The 22,407-nt window shown below is 33.3% G+C and overlaps 2 protein-coding genes and 1 long non-coding RNA gene across 6 annotated transcripts in view; 2 read left to right on the plus strand and 1 right to left on the minus strand.

Annotated features, from left to right (window-relative positions):
• Positions 1 to 22,407, plus strand: part of acte1 (actin, epsilon 1) — a 38,161-nt gene that overhangs the window by 3,914 nt on the left and 11,840 nt on the right. For 2 of the 4 annotated variants that reach the window (XM_087310628.1, NM_001002074.2), the window contains exons 1-2: positions 18,370 to 18,437; positions 21,994 to 22,136. Coding sequence is in view for 2 of the 4 variants with exons in the window: in NM_001002074.2 (NP_001002074.2) it covers positions 22,008 to 22,136 (129 nt within the window). In the remaining 2 variants the exon portion in view is untranslated. Of the gene's footprint in view, positions 1 to 18,369; positions 18,438 to 21,993; positions 22,137 to 22,407 lie in introns of those variants that run through there. The other 2 variants (XM_087310627.1, XM_087310629.1) reach the window with 1 other exon arrangement.
• Positions 1,639 to 4,755, plus strand: guca1g (guanylate cyclase activator 1g). The gene is given in 4 exon segments (NM_001011660.1): positions 1,639 to 1,839; positions 1,944 to 2,093; positions 3,115 to 3,205; positions 4,634 to 4,755. Coding segments are annotated over 4 exon segments (564 nt in total).
• LOC147830832 (uncharacterized) lies at positions 10,240 to 11,984 on the minus strand. The gene is made up of 2 exons (XR_015526342.1): positions 11,792 to 11,984; positions 10,240 to 11,757 (listed from the first exon to the last, which is right to left on the minus strand). It is a non-coding gene; the product is annotated as an uncharacterized LOC147830832 (long non-coding RNA).

Genomic DNA, 22,407 nt, shown 5'->3' on the forward strand with positions numbered 1-22,407 from the left:
CTATTTTCAGGTGTGGATGTTTCTTATTTAAAACCTTAATCCTAATAATTAATTTATGATATCAATAGTCACCTCCTTGCAGTTTAATGTTGTTCTTTTAACTTTCATTTCCTTCACCTTGTCTGACCGCAGCTGCACTCTGATACTCGGCTTAACCTGTTAAAGGGTTATTTATAGTTAGCCTGTAGGTAAAAGGTCTTGTTAGGACAGCTGCTTGAGATAAAGGAAAGGTAAGAATGGCGAGAATGGTTTTACCTCTTTTAAACCCCCACTCGCGCCATATGCTCCACTGAAATGCAATCTAGATGATGGGCGGTCAGGGCTTAACTTAACTAGTCACGCAAGACGTTTTGTGACATGGGTGTAATAGAGTATGTTGACTATCTGATTTAAATCAGCTATGTCTTCATGAATAATCAATCTTTCAAGATGATCAATTAATCATTTAGAGAGACTCTGAGAGATACTAGCTTGATTTATTTTTTACTTTTTTGTGCTGCCAGCTGCAGAGAACATAAAAGTTTCAGTGCCGAAGATGGATTGAGACTGATGAATCTCACCTATTCCATTAAGATATGATGCATATTTCTTTCAATGTTTTACGTCATACCATACGTATTATTTTAAATTAAGTCATGTATAATGTAATCAAAATAACATGTTTTGTAAATAATAGAAATAATATTTTTTATTTATATAAGTAAATATTGAATAATTAATTAAATTGAATAATTCAATTGAAACTGATTTAAAGTTTTAATATTAATTATAGTATTTGATCTGATTATGATAAATAATTATATAATATGATCTAAAATATTTATAAAAATAATATGCTAATTATATTATATTATATTATATTATATTATATTATATTATATTATATTATATTATATTATATTATATTATATTATTTAGTAAGCAATATATATATTGTTAAGTAAACAATATGAAACATATTTATAAACAATGCTAATATAATATGTCATGTAAACTACTATTTTTTAGTCTAGAAGGTTATTTATTAAAATTTTTAATTATTCATTCATTTATTCTTAGTTCCTTTCAATTTTACATGTTTCAGTTTCATACGTTTCAGTTTCTGTTTCATACATTTCAGTTTCAATTATGATTCATATATTTTTTTACTAATATCTTACTAATTTTTACTAATATTGTTATTAATTTCATATAAACCACTGTAATTGGCCCAATTATAGTAAAAAAAAAAAAACAAGACCATTTTATAATTAACTAATTGTTTGGGGAACATTAAACTTGGAAATTACTAGTAAATTTCTCAAACAACTGCAGACAAATAAAACACTCTCAATAAACATACTTTTTAAAAGTAGCAGACTTAAAGTTCAAGCTCAAGGGCAAACTTTAGAATGAAACACTGAAAAAAAGTAGACTGTGAACTTTCACCAGGAGAAGCTTCCACACATCGGATCAAAGAGCAATGAGATTTAGTCCATCTAAAAATACCAGTCCGTTCATAGTATAAGGCAACACGTTTCTAGTCATAAGCAGATTATGCCAAGTTATCTGTGAGGAGGAGAATGCAGCTCGACACATTCGCCTGGACTGCCGTGGTCGTTTTCAGATTCACTTTTTCATATTGGCCAAAAACTGAACATGGGCCAGAATCAAAGCGATGAAGAAGAAGAAGAAGTGGAGCTAACAGAAATCCAGCCTCTTTACACCAGATTCATGAAAGTGTGTCCCAGCGGAGCTCTGCATCTGCATGAATTTCGCAGGATTTTCGGCGTTCAGAGCTCATCAGAAGAGGAGGCTTTGTACATGGAGACCATCTTCAAGTCCTTTGATACAAACAGGGTAGGAATTGTTACAAACTTTCTCAATACTGATTACAAAGCAGCAATTTCTATGCATAAGCTGTGATTATGTGCATAAATGATGAGCTAATCAACTGTTTGCAGGATAACGTCATAGACTTTATGGAGTTTGTTGCCGCCGTCCATCTCGTTTTGAGAGGAAATCTGGAGGACAGGTTGAAATGGTCTTTTAAAGTCTATGATAGAGATGAGAATGGAAAGTTGGACAGACAAGAGGTTATACATGTCATAAGGGTAAGAATCATCTTCATTTTGGACTATCTTAAAGTAACTATTTAACCAAAAATTAAAGTATGAAATAAAATATGACAGGTTATGAAATATGAGCAAGGTTTTAGTATCCTGGGTCTTCCGTACTCTATAATAGGATTGGATAGTGGCTTTATTTTGCTTTCAAAAGTGCATAATAGCAGTAAAACCAGCCAATATGCTGCCAGGGTATTAAAGCATGTCTTATGTAGCAGATCAATGCTTTTATAACATAAATATTGCAACATTGATGCAGGTTATGTGCAAAAAACGTATACAACTTGTGTCAAAGGATGCATAAGCACATGCACGTGGCATTGTAAGAGTAATAATATACTGTATAACATTATAGAGTAATGCCAAAGCAAGTACTTACCTTATTTGTCACCATCTTCAGTGGTAAACATTCCTAGTGGTAAACTACGAATGCAACTTAAATGATGTGTCATATGTTGTGTTAGAAGTCAGGAATTAGAGTTTCAAAAAGGGTTTATTTATTTTGAAAAGTGAGTAAATCTGTTGCTTTAAAAGTTATAAATTAACTTTACTTAAAAAAAAAAGAGTAAACTCCTTTGTAACTTGGAAGTTGATTTGACATAACTTTTGTATTGTGGACATACATAGGCTATATTTTAGGACAACGGGTTTACTCACTTTTTAAAGTTAAGTCCACTAATCTTTTTAAAAGCAGCAGGTTTACGCACTTATTTTAGGCTAAGTCAACTAATCATTTGTTTACAGTGTTCGTCAAACCCCCTGGTGGTGTATGGGTTATTTTTATGACGGATTTATGTGCTTTTGGAAGCTTCAACATAAAAGTCACTATCCAACACTATTATAGAGCATGGAATAGACAAGATAAATGTTTAAACTACTTAGACTGTGTTTGTCTGACAGAAAAAAAAGATCATATATACAGAAGATGGCTTGAGGGTGTAAAAAAATATATTTTTTTGGGTGTAATATTGCTTTAAACATTTTTTTTTTCTCTTGGTTTTGTTTCTAGATCATTTGCAAGCTTAAGAAAAACAGAATCAACATGACTCCTGTGGAAATCTGTGACAGGATATTTGAACTTTTAGATGAAAACAATGATGGTAAGTGTATTTATTTTCCCTTTCTCGAATAAATAGTTGTCGTAAGACCAAAATACTTATTAATATATAAAACGAAATAATATTTCCCAAATGATGTTTAACAGAGCAAGTACATTTATGTCTTATAATATTTTTTCCTCTGGAGAAAGTCTTATTTGTTGTATTTAACTGTCTAAAAGCAGTTTTACATTTTTTTAAAAACTCTTTTAGGGTCAAAATTATTAGCCACTTTAAGCTATATATTTTTTCGATTGTCTACAGAACAAACTATTGTTATACAATAACTTACCTAATTACTCCAACCTGCCTAGTTATCCTAATTAATCTAGTTAAGCCTTTAAATGTCACTTTAAGCTTTACAGAAGTGTCTTGAAAAATATCTAGTAAATATTATTTACTATCATCATGGAAAAGATCCAATAAAACAGTTATTAGAAATGAGTTATTAAAACTATTAAGTTTAGACTTAAAACTATTAAATGTTTCTCTGTTAAACAGAAATTGGGGGAAAATAAATAGGGCTATATATATATAAAGAGTTTAGATGCAAAAACCTCCATATGCCATCTAGTTATTTTTTTCTAAAATGAACAGTTTTCTCAGCCTCCTATGTTTGTTCAAGTATTTCACTTGCAAATAACTTATTTGTCACTATAAAAGTAACATTTCAAGGCCTACACACAAGAGTCGAAGAAAAATGCTAATTTTAGAAGAAAATATGAAACAACATGAAGAGGTTTTTGCATCTAAACTCTTATATATATAGACACACACAGTTCTTTATAGTAACCAATTACATGTAATCTGAATTGTGTAATGAGATTCCAAATTCCAAATTTAGTACTTAAATAGATTATATTCCGTTGTTAAATGCTTATAATCAGATTATAGTTAGATTTTATGAATGGCTTAAAGATTATTTATGGGCTTTTTTATTTTATAGTTAATCATTCATAATTTATTGAATGGAAATGCGTCATGTAGGCATTTAATTTTCATAATACAGAATGGTCATGTAAAGTGGTCATTTAAATAAGACTGTTTTTTGACTTGTATGCACCCAATTTAGTAGTGTGAATTATGCAAAAAGTGTTAAAATATTTTTAAATGTTTGTGTTTAGGATTGGTAAAATAATTAAGATTGGGATAACTTTTTGAAATCTGTTTTGCAAGTAATATTTTGTAAAGTTCTACAAAATTGATGTGATTATGTATATGATATTCTGTGAACAATGACAGGCACATCCAATCCATCAGATACTTTTCAAAAATATCTACAGAATCTGCATCGATAAATAAATAAACTGATAAAGAATCTACCATGCATTTGCCCAAACATGCTAAATATGACTTATCCTGCTACTAAAAGAAGCTTGTGGGTGGTCAGTGAAAGTGTTAATTAAAGACAGTGCTGGTCTTGATCCGTAGGTCAGATCTCATTGTCGGAGTTCCTGGAAGGGGCAGAAAAAGATGCCTGGATTATGGACCTCCTAAAACTGGACACCAATGCACGTGTCTGGTTCAGGGACAACTTGGGGAAGAAAACATGAATTCTCAGGCTACGGTCTAGACTTGGGGGGCCCAAACCTGCCTGGCCTTTCGCAATCTTTCAGACGCCGGGCTCTGCAAACACTACAGACCTGCACTGGAGGTCAGATAATATTTGCCTTCTGTCATGAGTGAAAACGTGCCTCATCAGACATTGATCGCGTTCATCGTCATCCTCTACATGTGCTTCCGTTTTTTCATGGCGTGATGCTGATGAATGGAAAGACACTAAATATGGATTATGGAGTATGAATGATACATGCATAGCAGAAACTGTAGCTTTGTTCCTTAGTTAATTTAGCATTTATACAATATGTTTGTTTGTTTGATTATGTATTCATTCACATTATGAATTAGTTGAATTGTTTATCACATATGCACAGACACACATATAATTTGCTTTATAAATTATTGTTATAAAATATTATTCATTAATCGTATACTATTATTCTATAAAATATTATAAATGAATGATATGCTTATTTATGTAATCTTACTATATATTTAAAATTCATATATGCATATTATATGTGTATGTAATACACATATACATAATAATTATATGAAATTATTTAGTCTATTTGAATTCAAATGTTGTCATATTTGTGATAATTTATGCTCATCTGTGCTCTTAAAGGTATAATGTGTATGTTTATGATTTTAAAAAGGTTTTTCCTTTTCCAGGTATTCATCTTCATGTGCAACATATAACAAATATGTAACAAGCTGTAAAAATAACAATTCATAAACAATATGCAAATGAATGTAACCAGATTCTGCAATAATTGGGACAATCATTCATGAATGTACTGTAAAACATCATGTGGATGCCTTAAAATATTTTTTTAACCAAATAAACAATGCTTATTCAATGTGCAAATGTCTTCTGCGTATGTTGAGCATCTTAGAAAAAGAAACTAGATCAAAAAATGTATAAAGATATTAACTAATAGTTCTCACCATACTAAATTATTACGTGTTAGAACTTATTATAATTTTTCAATTTAAAAATGAAATGAAATTTTCAATTAATTGTGTGCTACGTTATATGTTTTACTTGACATATAAGAGTTACATTTTTACAAAGGAGATTATAGCAATCTGTTTTAATCACATTGTAATCACTCTGAAAACCCAGTGAAAATATCAATAAAATGCTGTAAAAAAATTATAATTAACAAGGGTTCATTCGGGTAAATTGATTTTATTAATTTTATTAATATTTTATTTTATTAGAATTCACAGTTTGTAAAGTGCTATATATATATATATATATATATATATATATATATATATATATATATATATATATATATATATATATATATATATATATATATATATATATATATATATATATATATTTCTTTTTGTAATTATTTTTTTATCGGTGTTCTTTGATTAATCAGTCAGAACAGACAAAAAGCATTGAGATTACCATGGAGATTAAGTGAACAATTAATGAAACAAATTAAATAATTAAAACAAATAAAATTTAATAATGACACATAAAGATGACACAGATGACAATTAAAGATAAAAGATTACACATTTAGGATGTGTGAATTGGCAGTTGAAGTGTAAATGACAGTAAATCAATGTTAGCACATCAAACATTTTCCATAAAATACTCTACTATACAATACTATACTATACAATACTATACTATACAATACTATACTATACAATACTATACGATACAATACAATACTATACCAAAGTCCCTTTAGGGCCAGTCATTTCACTCGCCCGCCATCTTTGAAATGCCTCTTGGGCAGTATACTCAGGCATTCTGTTTGAATGGGGAAACATCAAATTTTCAACAAATATTAGCCAAGCTCGCCAGATTGACCGTACACTTTTCCTCATTTCAAATTATACGAGTGACACATCTTGTGTATTCTAGAGTCTTTGACTATACTATACTATATACTATACTATACTATACTTCATTATACTATACTATAATATCTGCTATAATGTAATGAAAATGTAAATATATAAAAATGTAAACGGCTGTAAAAAAAAATGAAAATGGACATGGAAAGGGCTTGAAAACTGTAAACATTTTTGTCTGGAACACTGGTATAAGAACTAATCACTCTATAAAAACATGGCCTGCGGTTTGTTTATTTTTATTAGAAGTAGGAGGGAAAAAAGATTTTCCATTTCATGATTTCTTTAATAATTGTGAATCGATTCGAATCAGTATATGGTTAGAAATTCAGTATGTAGATATAAATAACGGTATGGCTTTAACTTTATGTCCCTCCACTGGAGATAAAATCACATTGAGAAAACAGCCTTTAAAATTATGCATCATAACCTAAATCTTGACAACACAAATTGATCAAATGCAACAAAAGAAACACTTCAAAGTGCATTTTAAATGTAGACTGAAACAAACAACCAAATAACACTGAAAAGAGCATTAAAAAACTGTATTTTTGCCTCATATTTGAGCATTTTGCACTCAGAGATTCATATAAGATTGCAGCGGTTGCTCTAGAATATATCAAAATCTATAATCAAACAGTTTCTCCAGGAAAAAGCCAGCCTGCAACCAGCAGCACATTCATAATTCATCATCCATGACATATGGCGAGTTTACAGGACATGTGACACACAGGCCATGCGCACATGCATCATTTATATACAGAAATAACCCTTATTTTCTGTGATTTATTGAGTGATTTACTCAGGACAGCTTTACGCGGGATGCCATGCGTTCACAGATGCTGCTTAGCAGTGAACTATTCTTAACAGTGACATGATTCAAACCGTGTTTATTTTTTTTGCTCTTAATCCTGACCGGGGTTCATCCTCTGACTGAACCTCAATTAACCCCAATAAATCATCACAGTGCTGCTGTTTAAGGGCCTCGGCAGAGATTACATTCCTCAAATTAACTGCTAATTATTTCATTTGCTTTGTGTGATGATGTGTTAACACACGGTAGAGGCTGCAGGATTAGCGTTTATTAGTGCTGACTGATTGCTGTACGATACTTTTAGAAGGAATATATTTTATTTTCGATGTGGAAATTTTTGGGAAAATTGTGAAAAGAATAAACAGTTTTATTCCATACGCCTTCTGAGTTTCTACAGACTGACCTTAAAATCGCTTACTTGTATTTTACTAGCAATTTTTTATTTACGGGTATTTTTAATTATTGTAGGTTAAAGTACAATTTACAATTTTAAAGGTTTTAAATTTAGTAAAATTTTACATTTGATGTTTTATAGTATATTTTTTTAGCATACATTAAAATCAGTCCTCTGTGTATCTATCTATCTATCTGTCTATCTATCTATCTATCTATCTATCTATCTATCTATCTATCTATCTATCTATCTATCTATCTATCTATCTATCTATCTATCTATCTATCTATCTATCTATCTATCTATCTATCTGTCTGTCTCTCTGTCTGTCTGTCTGTCTGTCTGTCTGCCTGCCTGCCTGCCTATATATCTTTCAAATTTCAATCTTATTTCAGTGTCTGTAAAAAAATACATTAAAAACTGTAAAATTAAGTTATTATGCAAAAAAGTAAAAAAAAAAAGTTAAATTAATAAAAGTAATTTTACTGTTATTCAGTTTTTAATTTTTATATAATTTTACACAATATTTTCTTGCTTTAAAATTCAGTAAAGGACTTTTCATAAATATTGTAGAATGTTAAAAATGTAAAAAAAAAAAAAAAAACTATCAATTAGAATTTTTTATCAACTGCTTTAAAATTCACAAAGGAACATTGAAATGTTTAAAAATAAACATTTAGAATTTAATTAAACAGAGATACTATTTTACAGTAAAGACTAGAATGTAATATTTATTGACTTAGAAATACATAAAACCATGTTATAATGTAGTCCATCTGGTAACATTTCTGTAAATCCAGCTTAAATCACAGTGATAAATTACTACGTTAAATAAGAACTCGTTTATTTTACATTACAGTTATTGAAGGAGTTTAATCAGTTATTGGAAGAATATCAACATTCTCAAACTCAAGTCTGATTTGAGTAAACTTGACTTGAAATAATTAAATTATTTACTTATTAGAAATATTTACTGTAGGTTTACAGTACTGTACACCATAATGGTATGCATATACTGTATACAGCGGGTGGGGAAGTAAAGAACACATCATGTTTTTTTTTCCTGGGAATAATATTTTTAAAGGAGCTGTGAACATGTAATTGAATCAGATTTAGGTAAAAACTCAAACAATACAAATATAAGAATTCTAAAAAATGCATCATGTAATAACAATGAAATGACACAAGGAGAAAGTACTGAACTACTAAAATCTATTTAATACTTTATATAAAAGGCTGTTTTGGGGATGGCAGCTTAAAGACACCTCTTATATGGAGAATGAAGTCACATGAATTGCTAAGGTGTGAGTTTTTCACAGACTTCGACGGAGTGTAAAAATCTTGATGTTTCTGTGGGTCTTGTCTATCAAATCTGATCTTCATTTTGTATTTTTTATTGGATTCAAGTCAGGTGATTGGCTGGGCCATTCTGCAGCTTGATTTTCTTTTCAAGCCTTTGAGTTTCCTTGGCTGTGTTTTGAACGATGGTCTTGCTGAAATGTTCACCTTGGTTTCATCCTCATCCTCATCCTCCTGGTAATGTAGATGTCGGATTTCTTTGGTTGTGACCGACATCCTGGAAAAATTTTAAGTCAGCAGCACCTTTACAAATATGTTTTCTGACAAAAATGGTGACATGTTCAATACGTATTTTCCCTGCTTTACTTAAGTCAGATTAAATGAATTCTGAGTTAAACTAAATTATATTTTTTACAATATCATGTAATATCTTAATTGGATACAGTGAAAACATCCCTGTCGTCTTCATCAATATGTCTGGCTGTGTTTTGTCCTAATTTTTTAGTTTTGACTTCATTGATCTTCACAAACATGTCTAAATTTACACTCTTGACTTCGGAATAACTGTAGTTTGTGTGTCATTTTCTGTAAACTGGCCGGCGTTCAGTATTCCTGAAGGATTAAATGCTTTCAATCTGATTTACAAAGTATTTCTGCTGGATCAAAGCGCTAGTGTTGGATCAGTTGTGAGAGCTCTTTTTTACAGGCTTCAGAAGCAGTTCCTGGCACTTTATTTAATATGCATGCAGCTTTCTGGCCCTGTGTGAAAAGCAAATTTATATATACAGTACAGTAGAGTACAGTACAGCAGGAGATGCTCATACTGTTGTTAATACTCCAAACACTGCAGTGCAATACAATATTTTTATTGAGATAGATAGATAGATAGATAGATAGATAGATAGATAGATAGATAGATAGATAGATAGATAGATAGATAGATAGATAGATAGATAGATAGATAGATAGATAGATAGATTATTTAATCTTAAATGTATTATTTATCTATCTATCTATCTATCTTATATATATATATATATATATATATATATATATATATATATATATATATATATATATATATTTTTTTTTTTTTTTTTTTTTTTTTAATCCTTTTATTGTAGGCTAATATGTTTAAAGTTTTTCTTCTCAATTGATACTATAAATTGATTACAGTGTGTTAGTAATGCCATTATAACTGAAAGTCTCCTGAAGGATGAAACGTCTCTGACATATAAAATATTCTTCGATGACAGCACTGCAAACCTCATTCTGAGCTCCATGCCATATCGCAGCATTGTGGCCTTGAGTATAAATGCGTCTATGTTTAGTGAGCAGGAATGTGAACTATGAGACAAAGGCAGAACTCGCTCACATGATCTAGCAGCCATCGATGCTCTTCAACCAAAACTAGCATCAAACAGTATCTGCTAATATATTCATGCTAGTAGTAAGTATCTATTGTCATAGCCTACACACAGTACAGTAAAGTTTGTGTGCTCACTTGTACAGAATGTGCACTAAATATTGTCTGTGTTGTTAGGAAGACAAAGTTTGAAACAGCAGCTTTATCTGTAAAACCTTTTTAAAAGTCTGTGTGAAAAGTTTATTTTGCTAGTGCTCATTGTTATTCTTTAGGCGAAAAATTATTCTGTGCAAGTAAACCCACTGAAAATAAATTTGTTTGTTTTAGCAATTTTCTATGTATTTTGCATCCACATTTGAAGTGTTGTTTTTTCTCTGTTAACATCAGTTTGAGGGCTTAAGCCACAACATTGTTAACCATGCTCATTTTATCTTTAGTTTGCTACGACAGGAACAATGCGCAAAAAGAAATCACCACCCCAACTTGATACTCAATTTCAGTCTCAAGTACAGAAATAAAACATTTCAAGTGCATCTGTCTGCAGACTGCGAGACGGGAGCGTAAGATGAAGGGCGTAACTTGTAGTACGTTAGACAGGCATAACTTGCAGTTATGGAGATCCCACTGAACCATGCGAGATACGTCACAACGAGATGTTGTTGGCAAGATGGCGGAAACAATTGCCACAGAACATTTTCACCAAATGTTTTCATGAGTTTTCTCCAAATTTATTCACAATTAATTCATTTATTTTTTATTATATACATTCATTTAGCAACTCCACCATGCAACTCGCTGACTTCTTTCTCCGTTTGTCATGACAGTTAGCCTACTCTGAGACACCCCTGTTGTAAATAACAAACGAGCGATAACTGATGGTTGGGTTAAGGCATAGGTCTCAAGCTCAACTTCTGGAGGGCCATAGCTCAGCACAGTTTTGCTCCAACCCTGATCAAACACAGCTAATCTAACTAATGAAAGAGTTTGTAACTGAGTTTTGAACACCTCAATTATTTAGATCATCTGTGTTTGATAGGGCTGAAGCAAAACTGTGCAGAGCTGCGGCCCTAAAGGAATTGATTTTGAGACCTATGGTAGGTATAGAATATACCGTGCACCATTTTGCCGACAACTTATACTGTAAAAAAATCTGTAATTTTACAGTTTATTTCCGGCAGCTAGGGTGCCAGATAAAAAAACGTAAGATAGCGGTCGTCAAATTACAGAAATTTACTCTGAAATAACAGAGGTTGAATTACAGAAATTTACCAGAAATTTAAATGTAAGTAAATTTCTGTAATTTCATTCATTCATTCATTTTCTTGTCAGCTTAGTCCCTTTATTAATCCGGGGTCACCACAGCAGAATGAAGCGCCAACTTATCCAGCACGTTTTTACGATGCCCTTCCAGCCGCAACCCATCTCTGGGAAACATCCACACACACACACACACTCATACACTACAGACAATTTACCCTACCCTATTCACCTGTGCTGCATGTCTTTGGACTGTGGGGGAAACCTAGAGGAAACCCACGCAAACGCAGGTAGAACATCAAACTCCAGACAGAAACGGCAACTGAGCCGAGGTACTAACCAGTGACCCAGCGACCTTCTTGTTGTGAGGCGACAGCACTACCTACTGCGCCACTGCCTCACCATTTCTGCAATGTAATGTTTGTTATTTTAAAGTAAATTTCTGTAATTTAGTGGCCATTGTTTTACTTTTTTTCCAGCACCCCAGCTGCCAGAAATAAACAGTAAAATTACGTTTTTTTTTTTACAGTGTACATTAGTTTGACATGTGGGTCTCCATATCTTTAAGTTACACCTCTAACGTATGCAAGTTATGCCCAGTCATGTTAAGCACCTGTCTTGCAGTCCACAGTCAGAGCCTACTCGGTTGTTGATAGATCGGATACGATTGTGGCCAGAAGTTTACGAGAATTACTTATATTATTTATTAAATTTTCTATTTATTGTATTTTATTAATGTCTACCTCCACCTCAAGTCTAAACCCAACCGTCACAGTAATGTAAAAACAGTAGTTGTACTGAGTATTATTTCTGCTATCTTTTAAATTCATTCATTCATTCATTTTCTTGTCGGCTTAGTCCCTTTATTAATCCGAGGTCGCCACAACGGAATGAACCGCCAACTTATCCAGCAAGTTTTTACGCAGCAGATGCCCTTCCAGCCACAACCCATCTCTGGGAAACATCCACACACACATTCACACACACACTCATACACTATGGACAATTTAGTCTACCCAATTCACCTGTACCGCATGTCTTTGAACTGTGGGGGAAACCGGAGCACCCGGAGGAAACCCACGCGAAGGCAGGGAGAACATGCAAACTCCACACAGAAATGCCAACTGAGCCGAGGTTCGAACCAGCGACCTTCTTGCTGTGAGGCGACAGCACTAAATTACCCAACAAATTGTATTTTTTAACACCCAGCCCCACCCCAACCCTAAAATCCAACTGTCACAGTACTGTAAAAATATGAATTATTGTTATACAGTGTCTCTAAAAATGATGCTATATTGATGTGCATATCACACTTCCGGCCGGCCGCGTGTCCGATCTAGACTTTACCACACTACTCCAACATACTGAAATAAAAGTCTGATCAACCTTCGGTTCACGCTGACCTAAATTATTTTATTTATTGTATATTTCATGCAATCCTACATGCAATCCTGCAGTGTTTTTTTTTTGTATTAATTTATTAATTTTTCTGCTGTAGATCTTAGATGCGGAACGTTCCCGTATTTAGAATAGCCTTATACTGACTCTGTCTTGTACTGTGTTTACATAAAACTGTACAGAATAAGCAAATGAGTACTGTTTTACCCCATTTAAACAGCAGAGGGCTAAATATTATGTACTATACTGTACTCTGTACTATACTATTATGTATATATATTATAAGCACACACTGAAGTCAGTCGACGTGTAAATGCATAGTTCAGTCTGCAAGTTCGAGTCTATCTTTAATGACGACATTTGCAGTTTGTAAAACAATATCCTATTTACAGTATATTTAAAAAAGGAGACTGTGAGGCACAGCAAGATGGTCGCTAGTTCGGGTTTCCCAGTACTGGGTTGCAGCTAGAAGGGCATCCGATGTGTAAAAAAAAAAGTTGGCGGTGTAACAGTACATAAGACAAAATAATAACAGATACCAGCAGATATGAAAATTGATGTTTATGAAAGTGGGGGGAGAAGCGCGATGTCTATGAAAAGTGCGAGGTGGGTGGGTAGACAGCAGGCCAGAATCACGATGGGATGCCAGACAGATAGACCGTCAGGCAGGCCACCGGGAAATGTCCCAGTGCTCCCTGTGGCCAGTCCGCCCCTGTATGTGTGATTGAACGTGCATGTGTGTGTATGAGCACATGTGTATATGAGACTGTGTTTGCTTGTGTCTGAAATGGTTCACATGCAAGTCAGTGTGTGCCTGTGTGTGTGTGTGTGTGTGTGTGTGTGTGTGTGTGTGTGTGTGTGTGCGTGAGTGTAGTACGTGTTTGTGTGCCTGCATGTGAGTTTGTGTTTGAATGTGTGTGTGCCTGAGTGTGTGTGCATCTGCATGTTCGGTAGGCTGTGTTTGTGTGCATGTGAGCATAAGTATCACTCTGTGTGTGTGTGTGTGTGCGCAAGTGAGTTTGTGCATACAGTATGTGTGTATGAACATGTATGCCTGAGTGTGTGTGTGTGTGCATCTGCATGTACATTATGTGAAAGTGTGGTACGTGTGTATGTGCATGCGTGTGTGAAAGTGAATGTGAGCATGTGAGTATGAATACGAGTATCAGTGTGTCTGTGTGTGAAAATGTGCATGTATAGTTAAGTGTGTGTGTTTTTGTGAACGTAGTTGTGTAGTTGAGTGTGTGTGTTTTTGTGAACATTTGTGAAAGGGTGTGTGAGTGTGCGTGTACACTATGGGAGTGTAGCATATGTGTGTTTGAAATTGTGTTTGCATGCGAGTTTGTGTGCATGTGGTTGAAAGTGTGCGAATGTGTGATAAAGTCTGTGTATGCGTATGTGTATATGAGTGCCTGTGCATGTACGTTTGTGTGTGTGTGTGTGTGTTTGTGTGTGTGTGTGTGTGTGTGTGTGTGTGTAAGTAAGTGTCTGTCAGTCTGTCAGCGTGTGAATGTGAATGTAATGCCAGGTGTCAGAGTGGTGCTACTGTGAAAGTGTGTGTGTATCTGTGTGTTAGTGTGTGTTAGTGTGTGGTCTCCAGCTGACTCAATGCCAGGCTTCAGGCCTCTGGAGACCCAGAGCTCAGAGACTGTGGATTATCTCTCTGTGAACTGAAAAATGCAAATGGCCAGCTGCCCTTCACACTCAAAACTTTGACTAACATTTGACCTTAGGATTCAGTGTGATTGACTGTTGTTATTATCTCAAGTGACGGCCCTTTTGACATAGAAGATATGATGTTGCAGTATTCAACACTCATTCATATTAAGGAGATTCATCTGTAGTGTTAAACAGCTGTCGCTAATTTCTATTTAAATAACTAGCAATACGCGTAAATTTAATATTAGGCAAAACTGATCATTTTTCTGGATATCTTTGTTAAAAGTGACCTATTATGCAAAAAATTCTTTTATAAATGGTTTAAATACAGTTATGCGGCAGCAGTGTGTTAATATAGCCAGCCTCTAATGGTAAAGATAAATAAATTATATTTTTTAGAATCACACTTGATAAAAACAGTCTGCAGAAATATTTAAATTGACATTCTCTCTTTGTTCATGTCATCAGAGGGGAAAACCCCGCTCATTAATGATGATGTCTCCCTCATTAACATAAACAGTCCTGAGTGAAAGGCAGCCATGAAATCAGTATAAGCATCGCAATTAAAAATGTTAGACATGGACAAACAAAAATCCTATATAGGTTGCTTATGAGGGTCACAAGTAGGTTTCTGGAATTCCCACATGGGCAATCCCAGGTGGGTACATATGTATTTCCATTTTTTATTTTATTTTCATTTGTCCATGTGGGACTCACCTGGGATTGCTCATCTGGGGCCCACCTGGGCAAATGAAAATGAAATAAAAAATGAAAATACATATATATATATATATATATATATATATATATATATATATATATATATATATATGCTAAAAAATAAAGGTTTAAAATAAGCTTATCTCTGCAAAGTTTGAGAAAAAATGTCAGACATGCGCCTTCAGAAAGTTTTCGAAGGAGGTGGGCCCCAAATTGAAAAAGGTTGAGAATCCCTGATAGGGGCATCAGAGACTTATATTATGTCTTGAAAAAAAAGGGGCAGAGTAGGTTCCTTTTAAGAGAGGTAGAGGTTATGCTTGTCACAAATATTGTTTTATATATTTATTTTATTTTTATTTTATTTAAACAAAATTTCAATTATTGAAAAAGTATTTAATAGTTTTATTAAAAGGAACACACTTTTTGCTTTAAAAAAATGCTAATTTTACAACTTTTACAACAAGTTTTACCAGTTTTGAATCCATTCAGTTGATCTCCAGATCCTTGAAGCGGATTAATATAAAAATTATTGAATAATTTTGCTATTTAAAGCTGGACTCTATGGTTACATCATGTACTAAAACCAACAGAAAATGTAAAGTTTCTATTTTTGAGGCTGATAAAGTATTAGCTATATTCACATTCCGACATAATAATCAAGGAGCATTGCTGCTATTTAATGTTTGCAGCAGGCACAAAAATATTATTTTGTCCTTTACCATCATAAATAGAGAAAATAACCCATCGTTTTAAGACCAAGCGGAATCCTCTATCGGCTGTCGCTTTGATGTGACTACAGCTAATCAGTTTTGGCTAATGCTAACAATTATTTTTCATGAGTCCAACATCCAGCTGTGCAAGAAAACATACAATCTGATGAAGTGGAGTCATCTTTCGCTACTGTATTGTTTTTAAATTAAGAAAATATTGCACAAGTTACTTTATTCTAAATCTTGTAACAAAAATTACCAATAAAAATGTGTGAAGCACCAAAAGCGACCGATATTAAAATTAATTTGAATACTATTTTGGCTACTGTTGTTATCCATGAATTTTCAAATGTACTTTTTTTGGTTATGATGACTATCCGACAATCTATTTCAGCTAAAATATTACTTAAAATGTCACTAAAATGCAGTATTTAAATCTTACAATTAAATTGTAGCCTAAATGAGGACCACAAAAAAGCCACAAAAAAGTCCACTTTTGGAGAAAAAAAGAACCACCACTTTCACCAGGCTGGCAATGGGCCTGTACCTTTTTGATTGAGAGGTAGGTCAATCTGGCAAGGTAGGACCAATCAACAGAACACCGGCCACAAAATTGATAAAACTCCTTGTTTATTTTTAAGTGAGATGCTAAAGGTCTAATCTGATTCAATGATCTATGCTAAGCAAAGCTAAAAGTACATCTATCAAACCTGGAGATCGGCTGAATGGATTCAGAATTAAACTCAACTCTTTAGCTCTATAGGAAAGTTGTAAAACGAGCCTATTTAAAAAGTAAAAGGGTACAAAGCAGGTGCTCAAACTCTCTCCTGGATGGCTGGTGTCCTGGAGAGTTTAGCTTCAACTTGCTTCAACACACCTGCCAGAAAGTTTCTAGTACAGTATACCTAGAAAGACCTCAATTAGATGGTTCAAGTGTGTTTAATTTTGAAGCTAAACTCTACAGGAACAAGTTTGTGCACCCCTGGTATAAAATCTACTAAATATGGGACATTATGAAAGTAAGCAAGTATATAAATATACTTATTCCAAATATTCCAACTATAGGAAAACGTTTTTAATAGTTTTACTTAATAATAAATGCAAAAGGGTAAAAATCTACTAAATATTGTACAATTATTAAACTAAGTAAATAACTACATATTGTAAATACATAATTTCTTTAGAAAAAAATCAATAGTTTCCCTTTTAAACAAAAAACTCTTAGACTTGCACAAAATTATTTCTATTAGCTGGTTTTAATCTATAGTTAAGAATTAACAAACGTTAACAGACATACGTTTGACCCCAATAAACCAAACCTCAAATGTTGTTGTTGTTGTAAGACTCGACTTATTAGAAAGTCAAGAAGGTTGAGACCTCAGAAGTGGGACAGGCCATAATCACTCTACTACACTTAAAACGACTTAATTTTCAAGCCGTACTAATTACACGTTAACAGTTTATCAAACATGTCCAAGAGTCCTCACAACACAAAAGACAGCGTTAAAAATTCCCTCGTAAAATGCGCCACGTGTCAAAGTCAACAGCACAATGCCGTTCCCTCGACACTATGCAATCAAATCGCTCGTAATTGTTGGCCCACCCACTCAGACAACCACAAAAATGGCACCGCTGTCAGTTTCCTAGAGGCCATGCTTTACTTTTGAGTCGAAAATCATGCCTCATTTGGTTAGGCTTGTGCTCCTGGTGTAACGTCCACACCCATATGAGGCGGCAATGTGGATTTCCTTTGAAGGCCAGCTAGAAGTTCCTCACAACTGACAGATAACAGACAAATGGCCATCCGTCCATTATGACCAATGCACGGCTTCTTATTTATATCGGCCTGCTGGGATGCCATTCTCTCCCAGTTGAACTGGCCGCCTCTCTTTCCAACAATAGTCCCGAGCGCCATAAATTACCTTCTAATATTAAATGCAACTGTGCGTTGTCGACAGTCTCCATTGTGACATCCGTCTTCAAATGGTACGGCCCACCTTTGTGTGATGCTGGGGTCGTAATGTGTCCTAAAAAGGCTTAAGGTTTTCAAGTGCTGGTCAAGCGGCTCCTGTATAAATAGGGGAGCAGGTGAACTGACCGCTCACTCTCTTAGTTTTCAACCGCTCTTGAGGGAGCAAGTTTTCCAGGCCTCTTGTTTCAAGCTCTCCCGGGTGAGTCTACTTTTCACTGGACATCAGATGATAGTTTTTTTTTCTTAGTTCAGCTGAACATTGGAAATCTGCTTAAGGAATTTATTTACGACATGTCAAATATTACATGCCTTACATTTATAGTTGAATCAAATGAAAGGGACAGTTCACCCAAAAATGAAAATTTACTCACTATATTTTTCACCCTCAAGTGGCTCCACACCTTTTTAAGTTTCTTTCCTTTGTTGAACACAGAAGAAGATATTTTAAAGAAAGTTGAAAACCTGTAACTATTGACTTACGCAGTAGGAAAAACAAATACTAAGGAAGTCAATGGTCAAAGGTTTCCACAATTTTTCAAAATATCCTATTTTGTTTTTACCAAAAGAAACGAACTTAAGGTTTAAAACAAGTAAAGGGTGAGTAAATGATGGTAGAATTTCAATTTTTGGGAGAACTATTACTTTAAACTAAACTGAATATCATTTTAAGTGCGGAATAAATTTAACATGAGTCATTTGAACATTCCCTTTACATTAAACTGACTTTAAACAGCTTATATAACTTTTTAAAAAGTAGGTTTAAACATTATTAACTGAGCTAAACTATTTATAATGAACATAACAACATATGTTGTCATGAATTATGTGTATAATTGTTTATCCTGTAAGTACATGTACAGTACTTTAAAACAATGGGTATAGAGGTATGGGTAGACTGGTTAAAGGAGACAGATTATGTAAATAAGTTGAAGTCATTCTGTGTTATGTAATATAAGTGCAATGCAATGTTACTTGTAAATAATGCTTTTTTTTTTAAGGCTGCAAGTTATAAATTGTACAATAAATGCAGAAATGTGCATTTATACAAAAACTATTTTGTATTAAATATTAGATTTCACTGCTTTTATAGTAGTTTCAGACATTTAATATAAAGTGAGATCTATAACGTTGATATTAAAGTATGAACATTTATACGCATTTATGAATGTATTATATCATCTTTGCTTCAAATTACAAAACGCTACTTACCGATTGTGCAAGGCGTTTCTAATGTGGCGTCTATGGGACAGGACAGTAAATTTGACGATCATCTGTCTGGCTGCCGTCTGACACAATTTTTTTCCTTTTTCTGAACATCATTGAGGATTTTTTTTATTATTATTTGAGGAAATTGGATTGTGAAAAAACATTTGTTTTACACTCCCATTCACTTTGCTCTAAGTTTTCCCAACTATGACGACTTCCGCTACTGAGAAACCCGGAAATATAAAAAGGGTCTATTACATATGAAGAATACTAAATAAAAACTCATTAGTTCACTTTAAAGGTAATAAAAGTAAACAAGTTGGCTGAAAAATATTAAGGAAATTGCGTAATTCTAATAACTATGGAGTCAATATAGGGCCATATACAGTTGAAATTAGAATTATTAAACCCCTTTGAAACTGTTTTTCTTTTTTAAATATTTCCCAAATTATGTTTAACAGAGCAAGGACATATTCACAGTATGTCTGATAATATTTTTTTCTTCTGGAGAAAGTTTTATTTGTTTTATTTTGGCTTGAACAAAAGCAGTTTTAAATTTTTAATATAATATCCAAATTATTAGCCCCCTATTTTTCGATAGTCTACAGAACAAACCATCGTTATACAATAACTTCCCTAATGGGGTATATGCCGAAGCATGCTAATAGGACTTTTAATTTGCCATTAACCTGGGTTGAGCGCTTCCGGCGAATTGAATGCCAATGCAAAATCCAGTGCGTTTAAGGTCTGTTTTCTTTAAAAATCAGCAATCTCCACTAGCTGAGTTATATCCGAATTAAAGTGGGTCTCAGTTTGTACAAGAAGCACTGCATTAAATTACATTTCCCCCACCATATCTTTATTATATGAGCATTTATTTTACCCCAGTATATTCAATGGAGCTTCTGCGTTAGCCTGCCGATTCTGACGGTGCGTGTGAGTAAACAGCTTTTTGTCTCGTTTTACGCCTGAGCAACTAAATAAATGCTAAAGTTTATTTAACTGAATGTATTTTAATGACATTACAACATCGATGCTGTATAACGAACAGTATAAAATGAGAAAAAGTTCACAATAACAGGTCACCGGAAGTGTATCAGCATGGGAACAGCACTAGCTCAGCATATACCCTATTACCCTAACCTGCCTAGTTAACCTAATTAATTTAGTTAAGGCTTTAAATGTCACTTTAAGCTGAATAGAAGTGTCTTGAACAATATCTAGTAAAATATTATTTACTGTCACCACAACAAAGATAAAATAAATCAGTTATTAGAGATAAGTTATTAAAAGTATTATGTTTAGAAATGCGTAAAAAAAAATCTGCTCTCCGTTAAACAGAAATTGGGGTGATCAAAATAAATATGCGGGCTAATAATTTAAGCGGGCTAATACTTCAGTGGGGCTAATAATTCTGACTTCAACTGTATACTTTCAAAATAAAAGCTTTAAAATGTTTTTTATTAAGCAAAAAATAAATAAACAAGTGAAAATCTCCAAAAATTGCAAAGCGAAAATTTATTTTTTTTAAATAAAAATTAATTTTGCTAAAAAAAAAATAAAGAACTGTAAAAGGAAAATTAAGTTTTGAGAAATAAATATGGCATAAAGACCAAAGTTTCCTTGACTCCACCCCCTCATCAAATCAGGGCCACAAAGTGAAACTCGTAAAAAAAATGTGCAAAGTGCAAAGTAAAAATAACATTCCAAACTCACGGTTGAAATCAAAATGAGCATTGCAATTGACTGGACGGGTTTTATAAAGGCAATGAAAGAAAAATATTTTGCAAATATGCATATATATATAGTTTTTTCTTTTTAAATTGCAAATATTTTTATAAATTTTTATTTGCAGTTCTGGTTTTGTTTGCAAATTTCCTTTTTATTTCTCAAAAATTAATCTTCCCTTTGCAGTTCTTTAATTTTGTTAGCAAAATTCATTTTTATTTCTCAAAAAATTATTTTCGTTTTGCGATTCTTGAAGATTTGCATTTTTTTATTTTGCTCAATACTTTTTTTTTGTTTGCAAAACTTTCTTTTATTTTGCAATATATGTCTGTAATTCCACTGTAATTTATACTTTTATATATTATAAACACAGCCTTGAGAGATATAAAAGACATCACACTGAGCATTAGTGTATATTAAAAATCTGTGATTTATAAATTGCACTGCTCCTAAACCCCATCTTTCCTGGTACCCTGATGAAATAGCTTCAACCAGCTTCGGAATTTCTGAATGAATTATCCCTTTAATAATTCATTACTTTAGTTCATATGCACAGTGGACCAACAGAAATGCTCGTATTCTGCTTATTTGTAACAACTTCAAATACACACGCAGCACCATAAAAATATTACAAGCTTTTTATGCTCAGCTATGTATTATTTATAGCACACTGCCAGCCTCCCATAAAGAGGACACTACACAAACCTCCTTATTTTTGAAGCCCAGTAGATGAATCACTTACATTCAGCTTCAAGTGCTACATGAATGTAATGTAATGTGAATTTAATGGATGTGTATGTGTATGTGTGTGTGTGTTTCAGCTGTCTAAGCAAACATGTGCGACGAGGAAGAGACCACCGCTCTGGTGTGTGACAATGGCTCAGGTCTGGTGAAGGCCGGCTTTGCTGGGGATGATGCTCCCAGAGCCGTGTTTCCCTCCATTGTGGGCCGACCACGCCATCAGGTGAGACGCCATACGTTGGTTTACGCCATCTGGAGCTTAGTCTTATTTACATCCAATCAGTAAAGCATCTTTTAAGTCAAGAGTTCTTACACTTTGACCTTTGACCTGGAAGGGTAATGCTAACACCATGCGTTAATATCACTAATGGAATGGGAAATTGGAAGTGGATGTTTAGCATTGGAAAAACTATTTTTGTCACCAAAAAATTGAGTAATGCCATATCCTATTTTTCTATTTTTTTTTTAAGTCTGTTAGATTCTTGATTCTGATT

Source organism: Danio rerio, chromosome 25, assembly GCF_052040795.2.
Source record: "Danio rerio strain M-AB ecotype USA chromosome 25, GRCz13ab, whole genome shotgun sequence".
Lineage (NCBI taxonomy): Eukaryota > Metazoa > Chordata > Actinopteri > Cypriniformes > Danionidae > Danio > Danio rerio.